Below are 26697 nucleotides of genomic sequence, written 5' to 3' on the forward strand. Positions count from 1 at the left end.
GCACCTTTTAGGGAAAGCAGGGGGCTGAAGTTCCTCTTCCCCCTCCCAATTCATACTGGGATATTGCCGGCTGTTCCCCTTTGTCAGGGAGTGAGTGGGGAGTGCACAGTTTGCTGCATTCCTCACGCTGACTGGGGAGCACAGGGGCCAAATGAACCTGGATCTGCCCCAGCCCTGGAACATGCATTCCTCCCTCAGCTGTGCCCACTGGAGCTACAGCAGTCATAGAGTGGTACTTCTCTTCTGGCCCCAAGCTGATGCGGTGAGAGAGGGTTGGGATAGTCCTCTCTTCTCGGGGCAGCCTGCAAACTGAACCCCTCATCTCCAGCTCCACCCCAGAGTACAGATTGAAATGAAGGAAAAACAACAATTACATGAATTAAGGACAGGAGCAACACTAGATAAATCTTCTAGTTGTGTATAAAGAGAGAAAAGCTCTCACACTTCTATTCATGTCAGCAACAAGGAACTGCAGTCAGGAGTTCAGGAAAATGAGTTTTCAAAGATTAAAGGCTGGTAACTGTCACTTTGTGTCAAAGTCCATGTCTGACCCGTGTTCTTTGTTTTCTCTGTCTTCGTGGCAAGCTGCCTTGGAGAGACCTTTGTTCCTCCAAACCTGCCTGAGTGTCAGTTTCCTGTTGAATCTAGTCACATCCAACTTTGTGTTCATTTTGAAAGGGGAGAACCGAGGTAGGAAGGTTAAATGGCAGAGGAAAGGCTACACAGTGAGTCAATAGCAGGATCAAAATTGAATCTCAGACGGAGTTCTTGGCTCCTATTCTTGTGACTTCTGCCTTTTGAAGAGAAGGAAAGTAGTGAAATGGGCTCATAAGAGATACTGTGTGTGTGAGCCAGAATAAACCCTTGTGTGAGTGTGTTTCTTATATATCTTTGACTGGAACTTCAGAATGTGCTTAATATAAATTCCTGCAATTATTGACTGAGACAGATTCTCTCCTGTGGTGACACTGCCTTATTCTGCATAGAGAAAATGACTCTAAACTAGGCACAGCCAGACACAGGAGTGCACAGCCACTAGAACAAGACCAAAATGCTTACATCCCTAAAATAGATGAAAGCAGCTCTCTTGGAATCACTACTTTGCCCATATATAGGGGTGTATCCATTTTTTAAATTTAACATATGAATCCAGTAGGTTATGAATCCAGAAATTAGGTGCCAAATTTCAACCTTGACTCAAATTTTTATAGCTCAAATAAAGCCTCTGAATATAGGAGTGTACTGTGGAAAGACAAGTAGACCTTAAGGTGCTAGAAGTGGCTTTTCCTTACAATTCCACATGATGTGCAAAAAATATCTAACTCAGGCCCAAACCAAAGGCACAGAAAAAGTGATTTTTTTCACCCAGAAGCTGGATGTGCATAAATACAAAGTCCCGTTCCTGGGCTGAAGAGATGGTGTTGGAAAGATGTATCTGGGGTCCAGGACAGAAAAATCTCCATAACCCTCTATCCCTAACCCAGAACAAAGCTGTTTCACAGCTGTTCCACGCAAACTACAGTTATCTGCTCATTGGAGTAGCCTTCCCTAGCTTTTCCTCACCTGCCTACTTGATGAAAGGAGAAGAGGATCCACTACACAAAATGCTAGGCAGTGGCAATTCAGGCCTCTGATATTTCAGAGGACATCAAAAAATAATGCACTTAACCTCTCTATAATGACCAACTCTGCAGTGCTATGGTTGTAACATGCCTTTTTTGATTCCTGTGGCAATTAGCATAGTGCACTGAGGCAGCAAACCAAGTTAGCCTAACTTTAGTGTAATGTTGCTACTAGTCAATAAATAACCCAGCCCTTTTTTTAAATGTTTCTCAAGAAAGTGGCAGAAGCCTAGTTGAATGTCCAGCACCAGGAAAAGGAAATGTTTTCTTTGTGGAATAGCGGATTCTCAAATACAACACAACATCCATCTTCTCAGTTTGCGTGTGATACTAAATTTACTTCATTGGCCCATGAAAAAGAAACATTGTATCAGACTTCCTGAATTCAGCTGCTGTTTTGATTTAATAAAGTGCTCTGAGAGGGGCCATTTTACAATGCTCAACGTGCAAAGATCATAACAATGAAGTGCTTTTTGAAGATTGAGCTAAACCTAATATCGATGATGATCGAATCATATTAATTACTACTGTACATAATGGTGAAGCCTTCTTCCTTCTCCTACTGTATGCTTGCAAAGGGAAGAAATAGCCACAAAGGGTCAGATTTTCAAGTGCTCAGGCTCAGTTCTGCCAGATTATCTTAAAAAACTCAATATGTTGGATGCAAAGCTCTTCTGAAAATCTGGACATTTATTTTGGTGCCTAAACAGGAGCTGCGCTCAGATGAATAGTGAGCCCTGGGTGATCATTTACAGTTTATACATCAATGTTGAAGTAGAATATTAGTCAGACTTGTTCCAAACAAGAGACATGGGGTCTAATATGACAACTTCTATTCATGTGTGAAGACTTATGTTTTCCGACAGTCTCTTTCAATGACTAAAGATTGAATAATTGTACCAATCCCCTTAGAACATTTTTTAGATAACCCAAATAGACTGCAATTTTATACCAAAACTTTAAATAAGAGCTAAAATATATATAGATTTATACATATTTTAATACCCTTACTTAGGAACTGAAATGCAAAGGGAGAAGGTGGATTTTTTCAAACTTTTAATGAATAATCAGCAAAGTTACCTTTTTGTATTGTAGAAGAGGGGAGGAGTGAAAGAGTGGAAAAAAGATGATCTTTCACAGCATACTCTGCTCTTTAAGCACAAGTGTAATTTATGCAGCTGAGAGAGAATTTAGAACTTTCTATTCTAATACACTTTTGTTTTACTTTCCATTCCAAAAATAACTGAATTTTAAAATACAAAATTTGGTAGGCACAAAATAGAGAGTATGGGACTTGTATATTTCCATAACATGAGGAAAAATTGTCCTTGACACAACCAAAATGTAGAGCTGTGTGATGAACAAGAATGGGGGGGTAGGATATTTCAGAAAGCAAATCCCTTAATCCTCCTCCCAGCTTCTGCAGGATATGGTGTTGGTGGTGCTGGGGATGCAGTAGGAAGCCCAATGTATTGGCCCATTCAGGAACAGTTTGCTATTCAACACATCATCTTTCAGATTTGACTGGTAATAATTGTATTCCTATTCTATGTGATCAACATGGTTTTATAGAAAAAAAAGTTTTGTAAAACAAACCTGATTTAATTCATTGAGATTATTAATACATTTGGTTGATAGAGGTTATTGCATAGAATTAGACTTTTGTGATTCACGGCATTCAAGTTGTGGGAGGGAGGAGAGGGAGCAGGGATAGAGCTCAAATCAGTAGATTCATGATGCTCCGAAAGTGCTGGGAGGGAGGGAGAGAAGTAGGAAGTGCTAGGCTTCAAAGTGCGAGAAGTGAGGTGGAAGGGGACAAACACATGGTGCACGGGCCACAGGTGGAACCCCAGGAGCCGTGTGCAGGCCACAGGTTGCCCACCACTACTTTAGTCAGTTAAGCTCTTCAAAAATTTTTACCATAAGTAGCTTTGGCCCAAACCCTCAAAGATATTTAGGTGCCCAATTCCTATTTAAATCTATGGTTTAGGCGTTAGATCCCTAGGTGCTTCTGAAAATGTCACTAGGCACCTGTCATGATCATGAGGGTAAGCCAGCAGCCTAGGGACTAAGGAGTTAACTATGTCCCTTCCCTAAACCAGGTAACAGGTAGCCAATAGAAATCTAGGTAGGAATTTCAAACTGGGACAAAGGAATTTTAGGGGTTTTCCCTCCTTTGTCCCTGGGCAGTTTCTCTCCAGCGACTGAGGCGGACAGACAAAATGTCTTGCTCCAAGAAAAGACTCTTCACTATCTGCAAGTAGGGTAAAGGTTAGATAAATCCGTTAGGTTTTATGGTTTGGGAATGGGAATCTGATGTCTGTGCATTTAAAAATGGGTTTTTCTCTCCTTTGTAATGAAGTTTTGGCCCATGGTGGAACTTCTCATGAGTATATTAATTGGTGACTTTTCCATCTAGTCATTATGCTTATAACAGGAATATTGTGATGATAATAAAAGTTCTTTCTCTTTTCTTTTTATTAACCTAGTATTGTTTAATTTTTGTGTCCTGGTTTTCCTTTTCAGAAATCTGCCTTAGAAGCCTAAACCCCACCGACTTTCAATGACTTTTGAAAATGGGACTTGGACACGTGAGTCAATTACGCTCTTTTTAAAAAGTTACCCTTACAGTTTTACTGCCCACTTCTCAAGAATGATTGCTCTTCCTCCTGGTGGCCTCACTGAAGCCGTGTCCACCTATAGGTACCACCACTGCAGTGAGCATAGACCTGCACACTGGGTGGCAGTATCAGCAAGAGGCCAAGAACTGAATGGACCTTGCAAAGCAAGTTATTCTTTCTCATCTATAGATAGTGACCAGACAGCAAGGGTTAGGCTGAGGCTCATAGGGCAGCCAGGAACAAACTTGCACAGCTGCTGTCCTGCTGGATCTGTTATATGCATCTGTTATGTGTCATTTTTCAAGGCTGGAAAGCAGTGCCTTCTTTGGAATATTAAAATCATTAACCCTATTTTTAAAAAATATGTACAAGTATATTCTTCATTTCAAGAATCCTGGGTGTATTAAATAATGTTTTACAGGTCGGGATCGGTGCTTTACATCCCAGGATAATGAACTGTCACCTTTGTTTCACTAGTATGTGTTGCCTTTGATGAGTGTGATACTTCATTGTGATTTTTTTTCACCTTTCTTTTGGTTTGCCACATTCCTAATGCTCTGCTAGTGAACAGATCATATTTTCTTATAGCAATGGAGGAAATAATTGGCAGAACAGGATGATTCAATGGATGCAGAGTAAGTTAGCCAGCACACCATTTGAAAGGATTAAAAACTATAAACATTTTCAGAATCAAATATCTAGGAAGCAAATCTCAGTGATGACTAGCAGAAACTCAATTTAATGACTGCTGTCAGGTAGTCATTTGAGAACACGTAGAAGGAAATTGCCTATGACAACACGTGATTTCACAATAATTCACAGTCATACATCAAACCAATTAGTTGACATTCTTAAGTAGATAATTTAGCTTCTTGGAGCTGCAGCAGTGAATCAGTGTGTTGTGATGGGTGTGCCCCTTCACAGAGCAAAGATGATGTCAGCTGGAGTGGAATGCTCCTGAGAAGAAGTCAGCTGGTACTGAGCATATGTGACTTTGAAGCTGAGAAGGCAGCAAGCCGAAGGAATATGCACACTGAAAGATTTATGTGGCAACCAGCTATGGCTTAATTGCGGCTGTACGTATAGAGTTAAATACCCTTTTGTCAAAAATTAGTGACATGACTCCTTAATATGTTTAAATATAGATCCATGCTGTCAATCAGTATCTAGTGAAAATGTACCATAATTATAAACAGAAAAAGACTTCAAACAGAAACTAAACTCACTTTTTAAAGCAATATTGAATAGAAAACATTATTTTGTTTGACAGTCATATAATTCCAAGGCACTAGAATATGGATTTTGAAACACCAGAAGCTCAGTCTTCAAGACACTTGACCAAATTCATTCCCATTATAACAAGGGAGTTTCTGAAGTTACCCCCAAAATTAATTTGAGCTATTGTTTCTCCATCACAGAATAATTTATCTGTCTAAGAATTTAATTTCTGAATAAACTGTTGGTTACAGGTGAGATGAATAGGAAAAGAGGGTTTAGTAGTGCATGTGACTTGTTAGCATTGCTCTGTGTGTACGTGCACTTATACGTATATTATTGATTATAATTAATCGGCTCATTTACCTGGCCTTGCTTGGGTTCTTAACTCAATTAATAGTTGTTTTTTGGAAAATAAAATGAAAATGTACATGCTTCATTTAAATTGCGCAGGAAACATAAAAAAAAATTGCAATCTGGCCTGGAAGTCCTGGCAGCCCAGGGGTGTTTGTCACAAGAACATAAGAACGGCCGTACTGGGTCAGACCAAAGGTCCATCTAGCCCAGTAACCTGCCTGCCGACAGCAGCCAATACCAGATGCCCCAGAGGGAGGGAACACAACAGGTAAACATCACGTGATCCTTCCTCTGTTCCTCATTTCCAAACAATGTGTCTGTCCCTGTTTCCTAAGCTCTGCCCTTTCCTGCCACCATCCCAGGCTGCCCTCTCCCTCCACATTGCACTCTGGCCCCTAGGGATGTGGCCTCTTGAATTATTGGGGGTGGTCCCTAGCTGGGGTGGTGAGTACAGGGAGCCCTGCTTAGGGTGTTATTACCACACGAGCCCTCTTCTCCACTGTTACTGTCTCTGCTTTCTGTTGCTGCTAAATTCATTCCATGTGGGTGAATTTACATTTTGAATTTTATTTACTTCTTTTACAATTTAATCTAGGGTTTGTAATTTTATAACCTTCATCAATAGTATAGGTATTAACTCCTCTCTTACTGTAGGCTGTAGAAATGAGTCATCCCCTTTGGAAAAGGAGTTAAAAATCATCTCACTAGGTAACAATTTACCAACAGATCTTTCGTTCCAGCAGGCCCTCCCCTCTGGAACACAAGGCCTCTAGCTGTACCAGGGGTGGGCAGCAGTTTTTGATGGGGAAGCCACTCCAAGATTTTAGTAAGTGGTCAAGGGCTGTGCTTTTCTGTGAAGAGGGTGTGGGGTCTGGGACAGAGATTGGGTGCAGAAGGGAGCTTGAGGTAGGAGACTGGAATATAAGAGAAGGTATGGGGTATGAGAGGGAGTTTGAGTGAAGGAGGAGGTTGTAATCTGGGTCTAGGAGGTGATATGGGTGCAGGAGAGGATTCTGGACTGAGGGAGTGGAGTACAGGGTCTGGGAGGGAGTTGTGACCTCAGGGAATGAGGGGAGGAGAGTGCAGAGGGTTTGGATGGTGACCTGGGGCAGGGAGTTAGGGAGAAAGTGGAGTTGGGATGCCAGAGATCTGTGGTTGGAGGTGCTAACCTAGGCAGCTCCTGGCTAGCAGCCCTGCAGGAACCCGAGGCAGGCTCCCTGCTTCCTATAGCCATAGGCTGTTCAAAATGTCTGACTTTCCTTGTGACTCTCCACTCTGGGAGCCAGGGGGACAGGGAGGCTTTGTGTGCTGCTCCAGTCCCTAGCAAAATCTCTCAGCTCCTATTGGCCAGTTTCCATGAAGCCTCCAACACTCCCCAGAGCAGAGAGCCACAGAGATCAGCCAGCTGCTTAAAGTGGCATGGGGTTGCTTTGAAGTAGCTGGCTGATGTGTTCCTGAGGGTTCTGGCAGGGTGGCCCACTCCTGAGCTATGCAGATCTAGCAAGGTGTGATACCATTGGAATGTGTGGAAATGAGGCTCCTCTCTGGTTGGATTTTACACTGCCGCTATTGTTGTGGTAGCTAAGCTTGCATCTGTTTGGACATCTGTATACAAGGCCTTCCCTATTTGTGGCATCAGTGTTCCCCAGCAGCTGGCCTATTGCCACCTGGACTTACATGAGTCCTCTAAAGGAGTTCATATAGTATACAGTGACTTATGCAGCTTGTACTATTTACACTGATTTCCAAGGGGGAACATGGCACAGAAGCAGCAGGGTGGGCAGCACACTTTTCTTGTTGACTAGACAATAGAGTTAGCTGAACTATAGAAGATACATTTACAGAACATCGGTACCTGTCTTTAAAAGAAAACTCTGATTCTCAGACTTTTTGCCCCTGAATCTTCTCAGTCACTCATGATGCAGCTCAGGATTTAATATACTAGCACAGAGAGTCTCAATTTTTTTGGGCTCTGGAGCCCTTTACATGCGTAAAAATGTATGCGGAGCCCCAGCAGTCCACTGATTGTATGTGTTGTACTTATGCGGCGCCCCAGCGATCCTCTGATTGTATGTGTTGTATCTATCGATGTTTCCAGTTTGTCAGTCTCACAGAGCCCCTGGAGATGTCTCACGGAGCCCCAGGGCTCCGTGGAGCACAGTTTGAGAAACACTGTACTAGCACTTATCTGATGAGTGAGAAGCAATAATGTAGATTTTCTCTTTTTACCACACAATGAAATTAGAATGATCCAGGATGGAGGATTACCTCCACTGTGCAGTTCTGAACTATTTATACAATCCCCATTATTGTGATATATAAGCACAATAATATAACCTCATGAAACTCCTGTGATGTAGGGAAGTAGTATTATCTTAATGAAGTCACACACCATATTATTCAGTTTCCTCTAATTCTATGTGACTTGTCCAAGGAAGTCTGTGGCTGAGCCAGGAATTGAACTCAAATTTCCTAAATTCCAGCCTAAGTCCTTATCACTCTTAGGAATAATTACTCTTTATTATTTCTCATTTCCTCCCTCTACCTTGGAGTATTACCTCAGCAACTGACCAGTTTTGCTGTCTCTTTTGTTGTCTCTTTTTTTCAGGTGCACTAAGATGTACCTCAAAGTCTGGACTACCACAAGAGTTCCACAAGTTGATGTTTCTCAGGATGGTTTATGAATAAGCCACACTTGTCTGGGGGTTATGGTCCTGAGCTCACCTACCTGCCTATATCTCTAGTAATTGGCTCAAACTACAATTGTTACCCATGGTTTGTGTAACTGTGAAGTAACATAGTTTTTATGGTATTGTGATGGGCTTCTTTTGCTACAGTTTCAGTTGGACTCAGTACCAAATCTCATGTAGTCTTGTGTGCAAGGCACAGATCCTGGAGCCTTGCGTTCAGTTGCTGGTTCTGCCACAGAATTACTTACAGTTAGAGGAAGTTGAATAATATTGTTCCAAATGTACAGACATGTTCATTCAGAGGCAGAGAAGTTATGGCTAGTGAGACTATGGTCCTTACTTGCACTGGTGAGTACTTAGTCCCATGAGAAGTCCCAATGATGTCAGTGAAGAGGCCTACCCTTCCGGGACTACAAATGTGAGTAAGGATTACACAATCTAGCCCATAATTTCTATGTACTTAAATTAATCTGTAAATTAGGAACAATACTACTCAACTTCCTCATGAGGTACTACAAGACAAATGAATTAGTGTTTGTAATATGCTTTGAGAATCTCACATGGAAGGTGCTATAGAATTGTGGTGGATTGTGAGTCCATTGTGTTTAGATCTGCCACTCTCATGACAGGTTTACACTGGGGGAGAAATTGTATTTGAGATAAACAGATTCAGGTAAGAGAATTATGGAGCTGGAGTCAACGTACCTTAAACTGAATTTCTGGGTCAACCCCACTGTGAGACTTCAATAGGAAAAACTCTTTTATTGATTTTCCTTTCTCCTTGTAACCTCCTTGCTAGACCCTCTATATCAAACTCCGGAAGATCAATCTTCAGAGCATCCATCTCCGCATAAATATAGACAAGCAGTGTACATCTTAGTCCCAATGCCCTATAGCAGTGGTTCCCAACCTTTTATATACCAGGGTCCAGCAAATCCATTTGCAAACTTGTAGCAGACTAGCGACATTTGTATATTTACATATTCATTATGCAAATCACAAATATGCAAATAACACATTTCCTGTTTGCCAAAATATATACTCCTGCCCCCTCATATACTCCAACCTTGACTTCTGCAGCCCCGCATATTATTTTATTCAGCCCTGGTTGCCAGAGCAGCTGCCCACCAGACAGAGCAGACCCCCCCCCGCCATATGGCAAGTTCTGTCCCCCTCCTCCCCACAGCAGGTCCCAGCTCCCTCCCCACCCCCAACCTTCAGCAGGCCCAGGCCTCCCCCACCACGCAGCCATGGCCGTCCCAGCCTCCCCGTCAAGTGGCAGGCCCCAGGTCCCTACCCCTCTCCCAGGAAAACTCCACCCACCCACCACATGGCTGCAGCAGGCCCCAGCCCTCCGCTGGAGCAGGACCCGGCCACCCACAATGCACGCAGCCACAGTGCAGGTCCTGCCTCCGGCTGCCAGAACAGGCCTAGGCAGCTCACCACATGGCTTTGGCACAGGCCCTGCCCCAGGCTGCTGAGACAGGCCCCGATGGCTCACCACTTGGCCAAGGCCTCACCCCCTTCCACACTGCAGCCATTCTCCACACGGCCCCGCCAGGTGGGCCGTGTAGCAGCTGTCAGAGCTGGAACTGGGGCCATAGTGAGGCTGCCCCAGTAGGGTCAGCCTCACCATGGCCCTGGCTCCAGCTCCAGCCCTGCCCACCGACCCACTCACCCTGCTGCTGCACGGTGAAGTGGGTGGAAGGGAATTCCCTTATAGGGAATCCCAGAGGGCAGGGTTAATCAAAAGCTGGGGGCGTGGACGGGCAATGTGCCATAGCCTGTCAAGCAGGGGTTCGTGGCCCGCTGCCGGTCTGCAGACCAGTGGTTGGGAACCGCAGCCCTATAGTAAGTCCCTCCCTGTGACTTCCCATAAGGCTTGATCTTTAAAGCCCATTGAAGTCATGGGGAGTTATTTTATTGACATCAAATACCTCATAGTAAACCAATTAAATGACATTCACTTTGTTCCCTTATCAATATTTTTATTTTCTATTTCAAAGAACTCTCTCCATTTTGGCCCTATTTAGATTAGAAAACAGCTCATAGTTAACATGTTGGCCAATATGTTTTCACTAACACATTTTTAAACACCAATGAAAATATGTTAATATGTTCAAAACATTGTGGGCAACGTTAGGCTATCTCCTAGCTAACATGTTTTTAAACATAGCCTATGTTCCTAGAATGGATACAAGTTCTTTGTTCAGGCCAAGTCTGTAAAACCATGTTAACAATTATCTCACTTCCTCCCCTCAAGTAGCTATGAAAGGTTCCAAACAGTTTCCTGGCACTAAAGATACTTAGTCTATAATTAACTGCTTCACCTCTTTTACCTTTTATTTCATATTGGCACAACAGTGGCTTTCTCCCAATCCACATAAACCTTCCCGCTTTGTGTAAAATATGAAAGGAAGTGTTAATGGGAGTGCCAGTGCTTTACTTAATACAGCCCAAAGTGAAACTGGTGTTGTATTACAGCAGGGGTGGGGAACCTCAGGCTCTGGGGGTCTAGATTGGCCCCCGGCTTGCCTGGATCTGGCCCCCCAACGGTCAGGACCCCCTAGCATTGGGGAGCCCATGCTGGCGCTCCAGCCCCCTTGCTGCCCCACCATAGGGCTGGATCACACAAAATCTACTAGGCTGAGGTTCCCCTACGCTCTGGTGTACAAGAGGAATGTGTGGAGTGTTTTTCTCCTCCTCAGTTGGGGACCATGTCATTAAGGATGGGGGGGGTTGGTTTTTTGTTTGTTTGTTTGTTTTAGTTTGTTTGTTTTGGGGTTTTTTTTGGCTTGTGTTTTTTGTTTTGTTTTTGCTGCTTCTCACGTGTGTGGCCCTGATTGATTTTTATGTGGGTCAGCAGTTCCTGACCAAAAAAATGTTCCCCACCCCTGTACTAAAGTTTTTTTTTTCTTCCTCAATGTGCTTTAGCCTATTTCCCTGTTGCCTGAAACTGGTGTGCTCTGCTTGTTTCTTGACAAAAGTTGTTCTCATGTTAAGCAGTCATTGAAGCTTTCCATATTTGTATATTCTAAATATTAAGGTCCCTTCACTATTCTTGATGTATTTATCTCTTTTATGATTTCTTTAAAATTGCTTCTTTATCTCTGCAATTTATGAAAACTGAAATATAGAATTTTCACAAATAGCAAATGTCAGTTAAGAATCAGTTAAAGAGGGAGAGTATTTTTAAAAACTCAGAAAATTGTGCATAAAAACACTACAATTCTAGAAGCACAGAAGTTTTCTTACAAAAACTCATTTTTAAATATCAGATAATTTATCAGCATTTATTGTCAGTAGATTGAAACATTCTTCAAAGATTTTCTAAACATTTTCTTCAAATGATTTTCTAAAACCTGTTTCTACAAGCAGAGTGGAGATCAGAATTAACTAAAGGGTTCAGATTTCACTATCCAGTTATTTGGGCCTCAAAACTCAGCTCCCTGAAGAAAGATGGAAAGGTAATGTTAAGTAGTTTCCTTTTATAATGATGGTGACATTATGCATGACAGTGGCCCTCTAAAATATGTATATCCTGATAAAAAGTTTATAATTATTTGGCATTCTGTTTTCACTTATTGCTATAGGGAGATAACACTGCAAAATGTTATGTTCTATTTGTTATTTGACAAATATATTATCTACTGAGTATGCTAGATTTGAAAATAAACTGAGAATGAAAGTACTTCAATAATGTTCCCCTCAGATTTATACTTTCACTTTATTAAAGCCAAATTATTGTGATGTTCTGAATAATCAAAACTGGGGTATATTATATGTAAGCCCTACCTAATTTACAGCCATGAAAAACACATTACAGACCATGACATCTGATCTTCCCTCATGAAATCTGGTCTTTTGTGTGATTTTTACCTCATACTACAGTTTTCACAGGGGAGACCAGCATTTCTCAAATTGGCAGTCCTTACCCAAAAGGGAATTGAAGAGGCATCACAATTTTTTTGGGCGGGGGGGGGGGAGTTCGTGGTTTTGCCTCCCTTACTTCTGTGCTATCTTCAGAGCTGAGCGGCCAGACAACAACTGCTATTAGCTGTGCAAGCAGCACACAAGTAGGGGGTGGTAATACCATGCAATGGCATCCTTCTGTGCTGCCTTCAGAGCTGGGCAGCCAATGAGTGGCAGCTGCTGAGTGAGGGCCCAGTTCAGCAGGCAGCAGAGCAGAAGAGTCACAATACCATACCACATCATCCTTACTTCTGTGCTGCTGCTAGTGGCAGCTCTCTATAATAGGACTCCTGCATCATGGGCAGTTGGAGCAGCGGGGACTGGGGGAGGCAGGCCCCCAACCCCACCTACAGCCCTACCCCCTCTGTTGAGGCCCTGCCCCCACCATACGGAGGGGAGGAGGACAGGCAGTGTGCCGAGCATACATGCACCCCACCACAGAGAGGGGAAGATATGGGAGGGGACACACGTCCCAGCCTCTCCGGAGCACTGGGGAGGGAGAAGGCTTCAGAGCCTGAGCCAGCCCAGCCCCCAGAGCATTGGGAAGGCGGGTGCTGGGGTCAGCAGCACTCCGCCCCTAGAACGCCTACAGGAGGCATTCTGGGGCTGGAGTGTTGACATGGCCATGCCTGGCAGTTGGCTACCAGACGCCCACGCCCTGCATGTAATTGTTTCTGGAGCTGGAAGGGAGTATGATGAAAAACAGATAGCTGGGATTCAGAAAGGCTAGTATGCTATTGGTGGTTCAGTTGGCCACTTCATGTTCTTAACTATACTCCGCTCATCAATTAGATCTATATTTTATCTCACTGTACGAAAGTGTTTTGCATTTTGGTTTTATTTCTTTGGTAACTATTTTTTTATGTCAAGAACAGATGTGTTCTGTCTTATTTCTTCAAATAAAAAACTGAGTATTTAAAAATACGCCTTCTGTGGTAAACCACAAACAGAGCACATGACAGTGCCTCATGTGTAATGCCCCCTTAGCTTTAATAAGTTTGGACACGCTTGCACTGTGGGCTTAAAAAGGAAGTTTCCGTTAATTTAAAGAACCAGTTTTAAGTTCCTCAGAATAAATTCCAAGCTCTGATATCTATTTAATCACCTGAAGAGAAGATGCTACACCTTCTTAAAAACATGGCTGTAAAATATTCAGCCTATCTTGTTCTCTTGGCTTCACCTAAAGCATTTTTCTCTTTATTTTTTGTAGCTAGAGAGCCATATTTCCAATATATACTGGAGGATGCTTTCACTCCAATTATATTGGAGGATGTCCATAAAGAACTAATAAAGCTGTGTTGGTGCTTAGGACAGAAGAAATGTCAGCTTATCTTTTATACCTTTATGCTCAAACATAGGAAGATGTAGGATACTTGGCTCTCTAAGGATTCATTTTGATTTAGTGATAGATCAAACATCTGTGTGGACTATATATGGTCTCACTAACAACACTGGCTGGGATTTCAAAGGTACTTGGGCACTGTATTCCCTTAGCCTCTTTTGAAATTTCCCATCATATTTTGTTATACTATTCATTTGCTCTTACACTGTGGCTTCAACCAAAAAAACCCACATTTTATATATAGTAAATACCATGTCAGTGTTCAGAGACAGAGATTATTATCACCACCCCACGGATAGAAATATCATGACACAGAACTAAATACCTTAATGCAAGGCAGATTGCGATAGGACAGTACCTAAAAGAAATTTAAGTTACTTTCACCCCTGCCTTAGATCAGATAATGGATTGGAAACAATGCAAGGTACCCAGCTTAAAAAGCCTTTTCCCCTGTCCCTTTCTCTAGCCATACAGTAATGTCTCTTTACTAGAATGCCAGGACGTTTAATTGCAGTACCCTATTAAGAATATTTGCTATTATTGTATATGTTGTCATTGGTTACTAAAATGTTTCAGTAAAAATACTCTTTTGTAGGCTGGGGTTAGCTTGGACTGGAAGAAATACCATGCATGCAACAGCTAATGTGGGTCCATCAGAAGAAAAAAAAATATATATATATATATATATATATATATACACGTCAAACTCAGGTATCAGAATTTGTTCCTTCTTGATGGACACTTTCTGCCCTGCAAGAAGATGACCAGCATGCACTTAATGGAAGCCATGAAATATAATTACACTTGTTTAGGGATCATTTTGAGGATGTAATTTTTTTCCTTCTGAGCAAATCAATAAAGACAAGATGTTTAACTCAGGAAATTTCTGCCAAGATCTGTCTTTTTGGCCATTTCGCCACAGATAGTTTCTGAAGGAAACAGTCATGTATAACAATATTAACAAAGAAAAGGTTTTACTAAGACCTGGTTTTATCACTTGGTAATTCTGCATTAAAGCATGCTGCCAGCATATTAATGAACTTCTTGGTTATGGAAACACAGCAAGCTAGAGCGCATATCAGTCCTTTGGTTGTCATCCCAGTAAAGTAACTGTTCCATTTCAACAACAGACACTGAGATTGTCTACACATTACAATAGCCTGTCTTTGGTCCTGCACCTATGTGGCTGTAGTGCCATAGTGGAAATGCAGTCTACATTGACAGAAGGGTTTTTTCTGTCAATATAAGTCATCCACTGCTCTGCAAAATGGTAGTTAGGTTGATGGAATAATTCTTGGGTCAGCCTAGTCATGTCTACATTGGGGATTAGATTAACCTGACCATGACACTCAGAATCTGAATTTTTCACAGGACTGAGTGAAGTAGCAAGGTTGCTCCAATAGTGGTCCATAAGGCTCTCACTGTTTTCAAAGGAACCTAATGGAGTTGGGCATTCCGACCCTATTGAATTTCAAGGTGAGCGGAGCCCAAAAAGTCACATTAGCTGAGTGGCATTTGTCTGTTAGTTTACTGAAAGAGTCTAAATGCTCCTCTTCTATTAAACTTTTGAAACAGGAGAAAATGGGGTCTAATCTTTGATCTTCAACTAAAATCTCATCTACAGTTAAAAATTAGATTGAACCAGCTATGTTGTTTAGGGCTGTGACAAATTTTGTGGACTGAGCACCATATTTTTGGCAGTTTAGCCCCAGGCATAAATGCGGCTATGTTGATGACAGAATTATAAGGGAAAAGTTTTATCTAGATCAGCTATTAGAAACTAGAGGAGTCAGGGGCTGATGCATTGGTGGATGCAGCTCACAGTTTAGGTTCCTCAGCAGTGAGAGCTTGACAACAACAACCTTCTGAATACTCTGAGGGCAGAAGATGTGGGAAAAGAGCAGCTTGCATCACACCCTGGCAACTGGAATAGTGGTTAACAAGCTCAACCAAAGGCACATTTAGTCAGCTGAGAGGAAGTTTGCCATGATTTCGGAGTCTTTGAGGTCAATGTTAAATGCAACAATGTGCATGTGAATCCTGAAAGAAAAAAAAAAATCTATGAACTACTATTACTGAGTCAAAGATTAAATCATGAATGAACAGCTTTCAACCACTAGAAACCTTTAGAAAGTTGAGGGCTTTTTGTTTGTTTGTTTATTTGGGGTTTTTTTTTTACATTAAAGGAAGAATAATATTCTACTGTTAGAAAGCAAATAAGTGATGGGATTAAAAGACAGATAGAGAGATGCTTGAAGTATTTAACAATTGTTTCTGGCTATTAGCCTTCTTATCCCATAACATGCAGAAGAACAGGTAAAGATTTTGCTGGTGGACCTTCTGTCAACTTTGACGTACAATTTTGTGATACGGAACTCCCAAATATTATACAGTGACACAAGACATATAGGCATATGGCAAAGGTGTTGGCACATGTAACCTTTTAATTTTTTTACTTTAGTGTGGTAATTTTCAAAACATATTGGAAAATAAAGCATTAACAAAATTGTTACTGTATCTACTGTCAGGAATTAGATCATACTTTCATTTGACAGATGCTTCCATTTGCAAAGTTGTATACTGGAATATTTCCAGTTACTTCATCTAATGTAACAAGTTTAGTTCTAGAACACAGTACAGAATATTTCAATGGCTGTGGTGAATTCTTCAGCTTCCTTTGCTGCCCTTTAGCTCAGATTGTAGTGTTAAGGTACTTCCCTTTGTTGGCAGCAGTGGCTTTGTCAATAGAGGGAGATGTTGAGGAAAAGCCCTTAGGAAAATGTACTAAGTATTCCAGCAATGAGCAACCTAGGCTAATGGCCACATGAACAGCTCTTCTTCATCTCAATGGGCAAGATTGTCATAACCAAGACAGTCTTCCAGAATAGGGTAATTTTACGAAATGTGTTTGAGTGCCTAGAATTTGTGGGGTATGTTAATTGAACCATAGCATTACTTTGATTAGATGCAGAGAAAGCACATGACTCTCACAGTCAATGTTGTGTGCAATCATCATGCATCTGACTTCACATGCTCTTGCTTTACGTGTATGCCACCTTAATGTAGGGAAAAAAAGTATTCCGACAAACATAAGTGGAGTCTGGCAATCCTATGCATGTGTAATGGTAAACAAAAATTCTTGTGGGCCATACATAGAACTCCAATGGGCCATAGATTGCCCACCATGGATGTATTTATTCCTTTCTGAAGCTGACCAGATCTGCTGTTCACAACAGTGGGTAAAGACTTGGTCCTACATTTACTGTCCTCTACCAAATTCAGAGAAGCTAGAAGCCATGGTAGCATGAACCCTCTGTAACCTTTGTGTTCAGCAGTATGCCAGGTGCTGCAACTGTGATCAGCATCTGAGCAAGAATTAGAAAGATTTGGGGAATGTGCTTGGCCCCCTTTCCCACCATAATGGGAGGCCACAACTCATATCAAATTTAAGTATTTTGAACAGTATGTTTGACAACGAGGTCTTCATTTAACTAAGTAAGCCCTCTCTAGTGAAATTGTCCATTTCTTCACTAGATTCTACTGAAATGATCACTTATTTCCCTGGAAAATTTAGTTCAATAAACTCAACCACAAGAGTGCATATTTACTATGAAAAGTGCATATTTACCAGGGGTGTGTCTAGACTACATGCCTCCTTCGACGGAGGCATGTAGATTAGCCAGATCGGAAGAGGGAAATGAAGCCGCGATTAAAATAATCGCGGCTTCATTTAAATTTAAATGGCTGCCCCGATCTGCCGATCAGCTGTTTGTCGGCAGATCGGGGGAGTCTGGACGCGATGCCCCGACAAAGAAGCCTTTCTTCATCGACACAGGTAAGCCTGGTTTCACGAGGCTTACCTGTGTCGATGAAGAAAGGCTTCTTTGTCGGGGCATCGCGTCCAGACTCCCCCGATCTGCCGACAAACAGCTGATCGGCAGATCGGGGCAGCCATTTAAATTTAAATGAAGCCGCGATTATTTTAATCGCGGCTTCATTTCCCTCTTCCGATCTGGCTAATCTACATGCCTCCGTCGAAGGAGGCATGTAGTCTAGACACACCCTAGGTGCCTAGTTTTGAACTGGATAGTCCGGTATTTGAGCTTTCTGTTCGGAAAACAAACTGAGAAAATATAAATATCTGGTATTTTCTAAATAGGATGTAATGTAGATTGTGCTATAATGTCAAGTGTGTCTAGTATTTTTGTTGAAACCATCTGGCAACCCTATCGAGGGGCAATAACAAAACCCAACATAAATTCTATCTTAATAGCTTTTATGCAGAAGAGGAGACTTTTCATTTCTAAAATGCACATTGATACTTCAGTTTGAGGCATGGGGCTTTAGAAATACAAATCAGGTTTTGAGTAGATAAAGCCATATGTATCAAATAGAAAACATGAGCATGATTCAGGAAAGTGCTGAGTACTTTTCCCTTTATCCAGCAAAATATTTAGGCACATGAATAGTCTCATTAAAATCAGTGGGATTACTCATATGTCCACGAAAGCTCATGATACCATCTACATGTTTTGTTAGTCTTTAAGGTGCTATTAGACTATTTGTTGTTTGTTAAGTTTTTCCTGTTACAGACTTACTCGGCTACCCCTCTGAAGCGTTTAAAGCTAAGAACATGGTTAAATCTTTTATGATCAGGATGAGAGTCCTCAGCACTCTTGCTAGGCAGCAAAAAATTTACCAATACAAAAGGTTTTAGAAATCACTTTAGGTGTCTCCTATTGGCAGTTGGTTTGTGCTAAGACTTTTGTGTTAGCTTATAATGAAGGTTTCAGATAGGCAGAGAATTGTGATTTCCCCTGCACATAAAAAAAATCCTATAAGAATGTAGACATGAGCAGCTACCAGGAAGTTCCTCATATAAACATTTCTGTCTACATAGCTATTAGGCTGCAAATAATCATGGGAAGACTCAATTGACACCAATTTCCCAAAATATTCCTTCCCCCTGTGAGAGGGAGGGCAAACCCCAAAGGAAAACCTGATTGCCTGTACACATGTCTAATAAACCTCCTTGTTAAGATCAGCTTGTGGAGGAACATTGTCTAGAGTCAAAGATGAGATTTTAGATGTGTAAAGAGGTCTGGCAAATTATTACTTTGTTTTGTATCTAAGATAATAGATAAATGTTGTTTCAGTAGCTATCGGGGTAGAGAGCAAGATGTTTAGAACAAAGTGGAGAAACACTGAAGTGTTAGGAGGAAAGGTTCCTCCTATGTATGAGAGGTTCATTCTGAAGAACTGTTCTAGAATGAAACAATTAGAACATACACACATCTTAGCACATCTGTCTGGTTTTGTCAAAGTAATTTAAAAACAGAATCAAAATGGAGTTTAAATATTTTTCAGATTAATCAGTTCTTATTACTGTAGCACCAACCACAGCATTTTTTGTTATAAAACAGCTGCTTCTCTGCTCTGCAGCAGCCACATGTGTTCTTTATTGCTGCTGTTCAATATGATACCTAGAAAAACCCCCATATATTTCACTTTATCTACATAAAAGGCGGGGAAAGTTGCAACTTCATTTCCAAGTTAAAAGACTTGTGGGCATGCTGTTTTTCTGTTTTGTTAAAATTGCCTGGCTTAGTGGAAAAAGTTACCCATAGCAAAAGAAGCTTGTAAGCACTTCAGATACAGAAATATGCATGTAAGGTGTTTTGTAGCTTCACAGTATTATACATGATTTTTAGGAATAATAATGCTTGACTCATTGACTATTTGTACATTTACACTACTTTTTAAAAAACTGGATTGAAGCTGAGATGTTGCTACTGGTCAAACCCCAAACAAAATACACCCTCAAATAGCTATCTATGCAAACTAGGCATGTAGATAATCTATGCAAAATATGTTTGTATTAAAGCCATTATATTCTGTCCCCCTCAATTTGTTTCACCCTATTGCAGCTTTTCCCTAGCCTATACATTGACTGGAAAAAGAACTGTCTTTTACTGTAAGCCTGTAGAGTGAGACAATAAGCTGTCATGTTGACTATATTGTCTCTGTTTTCTTGTCCTCCTGCTTCTGTCTGCAGAGCTGTGCCATTCATAGGACGAATTGGGGTGGCCACCTGGGTTCCAGGCTTTTGGGGGTCCTGCAGTGGCCGCTCCAACCATCCTATAGATGGGAAAGACCTGGGATATACAGGGGCTTGGTATGGGGTGACAGCAGGGCTTGCCTGCACTCACCACACAGCAGCAGGAGCCAGAGTACCCCTACAACCTGCTCCACCCTGCTATGCCACCCTCCTGGCCCGCTGCACTCTGCTTCCTGCTGCTGCGGAGAAGCGGGACACAGCAGGCTGGGAGGGTGGCATGGCAGGGCAGAGCAAGCTACTGGGACATTCTAGCTCCCACCACCCATGTGGTGGTGGTGGGGGGGCAACCCCTACTACTGCCGCACCAAGCTCCCCAGGCCACATTGCTCGGAGGAGAAAATAAGGGGGAAAGGAGGTGGAGAAGGGACAGGGCTTAGGGAACGGATAGAAAGGGGGCAGGGTCTGTGATGGGAGGTTGCCCTAGGCTTCACATCTTATGACTAGAGCACTTGGTGGAGGGGGGATAACATCAGGCCCTGCACCCACCTTGGGAAGGCCCTGTCTTTGGTCTCTTGTCTTGTATGTCTACACTAAGGCTGTGTCTAGACTGCATCCCTTTTCCGTAAAAGGGATGCAAATTAGACATATCGCAATTGCAAATGAAGTGGGGATTTAAATCCCCCCCCCTGCTTCATTAGCATAAAAATGGCTGCCGCTTTTTTCTAGCTCGGAGCTTTGCCAAAATAAAGCACCAGTCTAGACGCAGATCTTTCAGAAAATAAAGCCTTTTCCGAAAGATCCCTCTTAAAATGAGGGATAAGGGATCTTTTGGAAAAGGCTTTATTTTCTGAAAGATCTGCATCCAGACTGGTGCTTTTTTCCGGCAAAGCTCCGAGCCGGAAAAAAGCGGCAGCCATTTTTACGCTAATGAAGCAGGGGGGATTTAAATCCCCGCTTCATTTGCAATTGTGATATGTCTAATTTGCATTCCTTTTACGGAAAAGGGATGCAGTCTAGACACAGCCTAAAACTATTACAGTGGCAAAGCTAAAGGTACACCACTGTAGTATTGTGGGATAGACACTTGCTACAGCGATGGGGATTTTCCATCACAGCACTGCATCAGTTCCTCTTAGAGATGGTAGCTAGGTTGACAGAAGTCTTCCATTGACCTATAGGTACCAGGTCAAATTAACTATGTCCCTCAGGGGTGTGAATTTTTCACACCTAAGCACGTAGACCAGGCCTTAGTCTCTGCCCCAAAGAGCTTACAGCCTATCTTTTTGGTTCTTTATTTGTATAGCATCTAACACAATGGGGTCCTAGTCTGTAACTGAGATACCTGGAGTATTTCTACACAGGCTGTAGCAGCGAGTCTCCCAAGCGGGGGTCAACAGACTTGGGCATATGCTACCACGTCTAAAAGAGCCATATAGACATTTTGGTTTGGGCTCTGAATCCTCCTCTTTGGGCTTCAGAGCCGGAGCTGCCACTCCAACATATATACAGCTACTTTTAATATGCTTACATCAGCAGTGGAATCCTAAATCTGTGAACTGGGATTGGGGGGCTCGCTGCTGTGGGCTATGTAGATGTACCTGATGGCATGAAGTATAAATAAATAATAATATATAGTGTCTAGTACAATAAGCCTGATTGGTCTTTTATGTGTAACTGTAATACTATCAGCTTGCTGAGGCCCAGCTGACACACAGCTTACAAACAAATTACACATCAAAAGACTGAGGTCAAGAGGAAACTTGATGTGATAGTAGATTCATTTCCTAGAGGTCCAGGTTTCTGAAATTACTGTTCCAAGACTGAATGGAGGATACCTACTTTCATAGAAAAAGCAAAAACAAACAAAAAACACCTCATCTGAGAGTAAAATATTTGCATTGGGAAATATTTGGCAATGGGAACAGTTGCTTAAAAATGCATTCACTTTTGCATTGGTGGTCTCTTTTTGTAGGAGGGTAAATATGTCAGCTGTGTCAAATGAATCTACCAATAGTCCCTGCAGTACATTAAGGGCTGAAGCAAAAATTATGTTAACACTCCCCCCCCCTTAAAAACCGAAGATTTTAAGTGACTAGGGCGATTGTACAAACTACCTAAGATGCAAAGCACCCAAAGAAAATACTGAGGCTTACGGCAAATGAGTGAGGAGAGTTGGGGCAAATCTAAGTAGTCAGGATCAAATTCTGCCATTAAATCGGTGTCAATCCGTAGTAACTCCGGCTTTGCACCTCACGTGCCGCCTCTCTGATTCCAATCCTCTACCCTCGCCCAGCCGAGCAGCGTGCGCCGGGGCACAGGGAGCGTTTGGGGAAGCGCGACGGGCGGAGAGCGGGACGAACAAAGAGGCGAGGGGGCAGAGGAGAGCCGCGAGCGGGGAGGGGCCGGGCCGCTGCCCTGGTGCTACATTAGCTCCTGCCCGGCCGGCGCGGCGCGGTTGTGCCGAGCAGCCCGGCGGCCGGAGGGGGCGGTGGCTTTGTGACTGGGAGTAGCTGCGGCCCAGCAGCGGCGGCGGCGGCGGCGGCGGCTCCGGGCCGGAGAGACGCGCGGCGGGAGCCCCGCGCCAGCAGCACCATGGCCACCAAGGTGAGGGGCCCGGCTCGCTTCGGGCCGCGGGGGGGTGGGGCGAGCGGCGTGGGGCGCCCCCTCTCGAGGGCGAGTCCCAGGGGCCCTACGGGCGAGGGGGGGGCTGGTGCTTCTCTGCGCCCGGCCCTGGCGCCTGTGGGGCGGGGGGCGGCCCCAGGGCGCTGTGGGGGTGCAACCCCCCGAGGGCGGCTCGGGGCAGGGGCAGGTCCCGGGGTGGCCTCCCCCCCCCCAACCCCCCCGGCGTGTAACCGCCAGGGCCGGGCGCTCCAGGAGACACCCACCCGGGGGGCGTGTGATCGCGCCTGGCGTGGGCCCTGGACCCGCTCCCGGGCCTGCCAGGCGGGAAGAGGCGTTTCCAGCGTCGCAAAGTTTTAACAGAGAGAACTTTTTCTCCGCCCGCTCTTGGCGGCCTGTCACCTGAGCCCGCAGGCGGCGGTAGGGTCCCGCTGCCCCACAGCGAGCGTCTGGCCCGGGCCCCGTGTAACCCACAGAGCGGACGGGACCCCTTCCTGAGGTGCTAACCGCAGCTGCACCTCGTTTAAACACCCCTCTCTGCGCCGAATAAACCACAGCCGCCTAACCTGAAGACTAATACTAGCTGGAAGAGCTGAAACGTGTCTCGCTGTTTATGATGTGGGTGTGTGTTTTTATCTTGTCTGGATAGATTGGTCAGTTTCATTGCGGTGTCTTGTTTGGGGTCTCCTGTTGTGGCCAGTAGTGGCATAGTTTAGGTGGGAATATTTGGGGGAGTGTTTTTAAATTCAAGCACATTTTTCATTGACCTTTCAAAGAAGTGGCGTGGACACCTTTCTCTTCACACTCGGTTTTGTAAAACAAAGAAATAAATCTTTGGGGGCCGAAGAACACCCCACATCTCTTTAATTTCACAGTTGTGAAAGGGAAAAAAAAACATGCAAACAAACTTGGGCCTTTACTTTTGAGAGTTGCTGAGTGCCTGCAGCTCCTGTTGACATAAGTGGTAGTTGTGACTGTTCAGAGTCCTTGGGAAAAAGTCCTCCTGGAACCAATCTCTAGAGATCTGAATGTCATTCAACTTTGCATTCTGTCCTGTATTTTTTCTATACTTCCCATTCAGTCAGGAAGGAAAATGACTGGTCTTAAGGCCTGGTCTACACCTGAGACCTAGGTTAACCAGCTAAGTTACTCAAGGGTTTTCAAATCCCAAGACCCACAATTAAGGTGACCTAAGCCTTGATTTAGACACCTCCCAGTAGACAGAAGGAGCACTGCAGCAGTGCTGTTGCAGCATTTTAAGTGTAAACATAGCTTTAGTATGGGATACAATGACTTGTGTTACAAAAACATCAAACACAAGACTTAGTTGCTCAATGGAACTATGATTCTGTGTATTTGCTTGGCAGCATTGCTTGTTTTTTGTGTATAGTGTAATAGGGCTTATACACCTGATAATGTCCAAATATCGAGGGTATCTTTTCAAGTGAGTTTGATTGCAGTAGGATAAATTCATTTATTCTCTTCTAATGGCTAGGGTTGCCAACTTTCCTGATCGGACGAACCGGATGCCATTTGTGGAAATGTTGTCTGGTACGGGAGACTAGGAAACCCTGTAGTGGTGCATTTGTGTGTGTGTTCCACTTTATAAAACAAGAATACCACTAATAAATCGGCCACTTGTAATCTCTAATTGCTCTTATAAAAACTGATATATAAAAAAAGTATCTTCTGAATAATTTTCTGTTTTTTGTAGATTATGTAAAATACTGTTTTCCTTCTGCCATGTTATTTTGTAGCATGTGAATTAGCAATATTTGGAGTTATGTCTGAGTTTTAGTTGTGTATATGGTTTCTAAAATGTATGATGAGATTAGTTTTTGCTGTTTCTGAATATTATTAGAAAATGAATGTAGTAATTGAGCTTTGCATTTCTGGAACCAGTCTAAGTTTCCAACAGTATTTATTTGCTATATTAGTATTTTTTTATTTTAACTTTTTTTAAAGTTCAAAAGTACCTTTAAAGAAAACAAGTGTTCTACTTATTGTGCCATGTCACAGTATTGGAAACAATGTTTTTGGGACACAGCTGGGTTGCATAAACTAGTTCTGCAACTTAGAAAGTTCATTTGTGTTAGTAGTAGACCATGTTCCTATAAAATAGTGATAATATGATTCTTAATACGTCACAGATTTGTATATTGTACATATCCAATTTAGTGTATTAATAATATTTTATAGTCACAGTACTCTTTAGATAAGAAGCCTAAATCACAAATCAAATAGGTGTTTTTGAAACTTTTATCCTTACACCTAAAATTGGGTTTGATATGTATCAGAGGTTTAGAATGTTGATGGACTGGGCTCAGTGTTAATATTTTTGGTATAGACTAACTTGCGTTAAGTGTGTATGTGTGTGCCCATGGACACAAAGGGCACTTCATGTGGTCATTTGTGGGGAAAACTGCATTGCTTCTGGCAAATATGTACTTCTGCAATTGGGGTAATCAGTTCAAATCGTGTTCATTTCAATGTGGAATAGGTCCTGCACTGTATTTAAAGAAGGCTATGAAGAGCCATTGTTACTTTTTTCTGGTACAGAATTAACTTAATTGTATAAATGTAGAGAGTTGTGCTCTCGTTTTTTTTTTTAAATAGCTCCCTGATTTAAACTTCTTCAGAAACAGAAGACCGATCATGTTGTCCCTAATTTAACTAATGTTGTGGGCAGAAGAGCAGCAATTATTTTTCATTCTTCTTTTATTAATTTTTAGGCACAATTTTTGTATTGCTTTTTTATTTTAACTTTCAGTATTTACAAATTGAAAAGTGGGCTTTTTGTTTTGAGATGCTGGTAAGTAAGTTTCTATTAGCTGTGTCAAACTTACTTTCTCTTGAGGTTTTTTGTATGGCATGTATCACCTCTGAGACACAGCTGGTTTTGGGGATTAAATTTGATAAACTTGTTTAATTGTCAGTTGTGAACTTTGGAGAAGCAATTAATCGGTGTTATTTTACTTTTTAATGGTTGGTGTGAGAAGACTGTTTTTAGTGTCAATATGCAGCATACACAAAGTTAGCCAACTAATCATTTACCCTATAAATGAAATAGAATTGTTTACCACTTTTAATCCCAACCATTCAGAAATAGCTGACTCCTATGCAAAACATGCCAAATGTTGGAAATGCACATGGAAAAAGCTGCAGTACATAATCCTAGACTAGGGTTGTTGACCTTGGACATTTATTTCTCATAGTTCAGTTTTAACTACAGTATACGTAGATTCTAAGGCCAGATGGGACCATTGTGATAATCTGGTCTGACCTCCTGCATAACACAGGCCACAGCACTTCCTTGAATTAATTCTTGTTTAAGTTAGAGCACTTCTTTTTGAAACCCATCACTTAAAGATTTCCAGTGATTGGAAAATCAACCACAACCCCTGAAGCTACTCCAATGGTTATGTATTCTCTCTGAAAATTTAAAGTCTGAATTGTCTAGCTTTAACTTCTAACCAATTAGATCTTGTAACACCTGCTAGATCATGGTGCCCTGTATTGTCAAATTTCTTTTCCCCTGTGGCTACTTAGACTGGGATGAAATTAGCCCTTGACCTTCTCTTTGAGTGAAATATATTGTATTGAGTTTTGTGTCTTTCTTGATAAGGCATGTTTTCCAATCCTTTTATCTTTCTCTGTCTCTAGCGCTTCCTCAATCATTACCAGCTTTGTACTGAAGTAATAGGAAATTTAAGAGGAGAGAAGGAGTTCATAGTAAAAATCTGCGTTTTATGGCTGTGGCCTTTTTAGCCTACTTCAACAGAGTTCGTAGAAAGAAGGAGGGAACAGAGTTGAGGATGTAATACTGATAGAGAATGGGACTTGGTGGATTTTTTACTAACTTTGAAGGAATCACAAAGGCCAACATTTTCAGAATGGTTCACTGATTTTTTTGGGGGGGAGGGCTCCCCATCTTTTTGGAGCTTAATGGAAGTTAGAAGTTCAGACCTCTCATCGATTTAAATGGAATGTATGGTTACTCAGCACCTCTAAAATCAGGCTGACAGGTATCTGAGAGTGTGTACTTAAAGTTTGAAGCATCCAAAATCAGCAAATATTTTGGAAAATGTTGGTATTAACTTCTCTGTTTACTCAGTTCTGCTATGTGTAAATAGAGGGGGAATACTTCTCTAATTCACAGATGTGCAGAGAGACTACATTAATTCTTGTAAATCTTATTTAT

The 26697-nt window shown here is 42.3% G+C and overlaps 1 protein-coding gene across 4 annotated transcripts in view; it reads left to right on the plus strand.

Moving 5' to 3' along the window:
• Positions 1-4183: 4183 nt before the first annotated feature.
• Positions 4184-26697, plus strand: part of SNX9 (sorting nexin 9) — a 128115-nt gene continuing 105601 nt past the window's right edge. For 2 of the 4 annotated variants that reach the window (XM_089777304.1, XM_089777305.1), the window contains exon 1: positions 4184-4213. In XM_089777304.1, the coding sequence (XP_089633430.1) occupies positions 4199-4213 (15 nt within the window). In that variant the 5' untranslated portion in view covers positions 4184-4198. Of the gene's footprint in view, positions 4214-22182; positions 22482-23094; positions 23119-26697 lie in introns of those variants that run through there. The other 2 variants (XM_075924521.2, XM_006114991.5) reach the window with 2 other exon arrangements.

This window comes from Pelodiscus sinensis, chromosome 3 (genome assembly GCF_052426305.1).
Source record: "Pelodiscus sinensis isolate ZL-2025 chromosome 3, ASM5242630v1, whole genome shotgun sequence".
NCBI classification, from domain to species: domain Eukaryota; kingdom Metazoa; phylum Chordata; order Testudines; family Trionychidae; genus Pelodiscus; species Pelodiscus sinensis.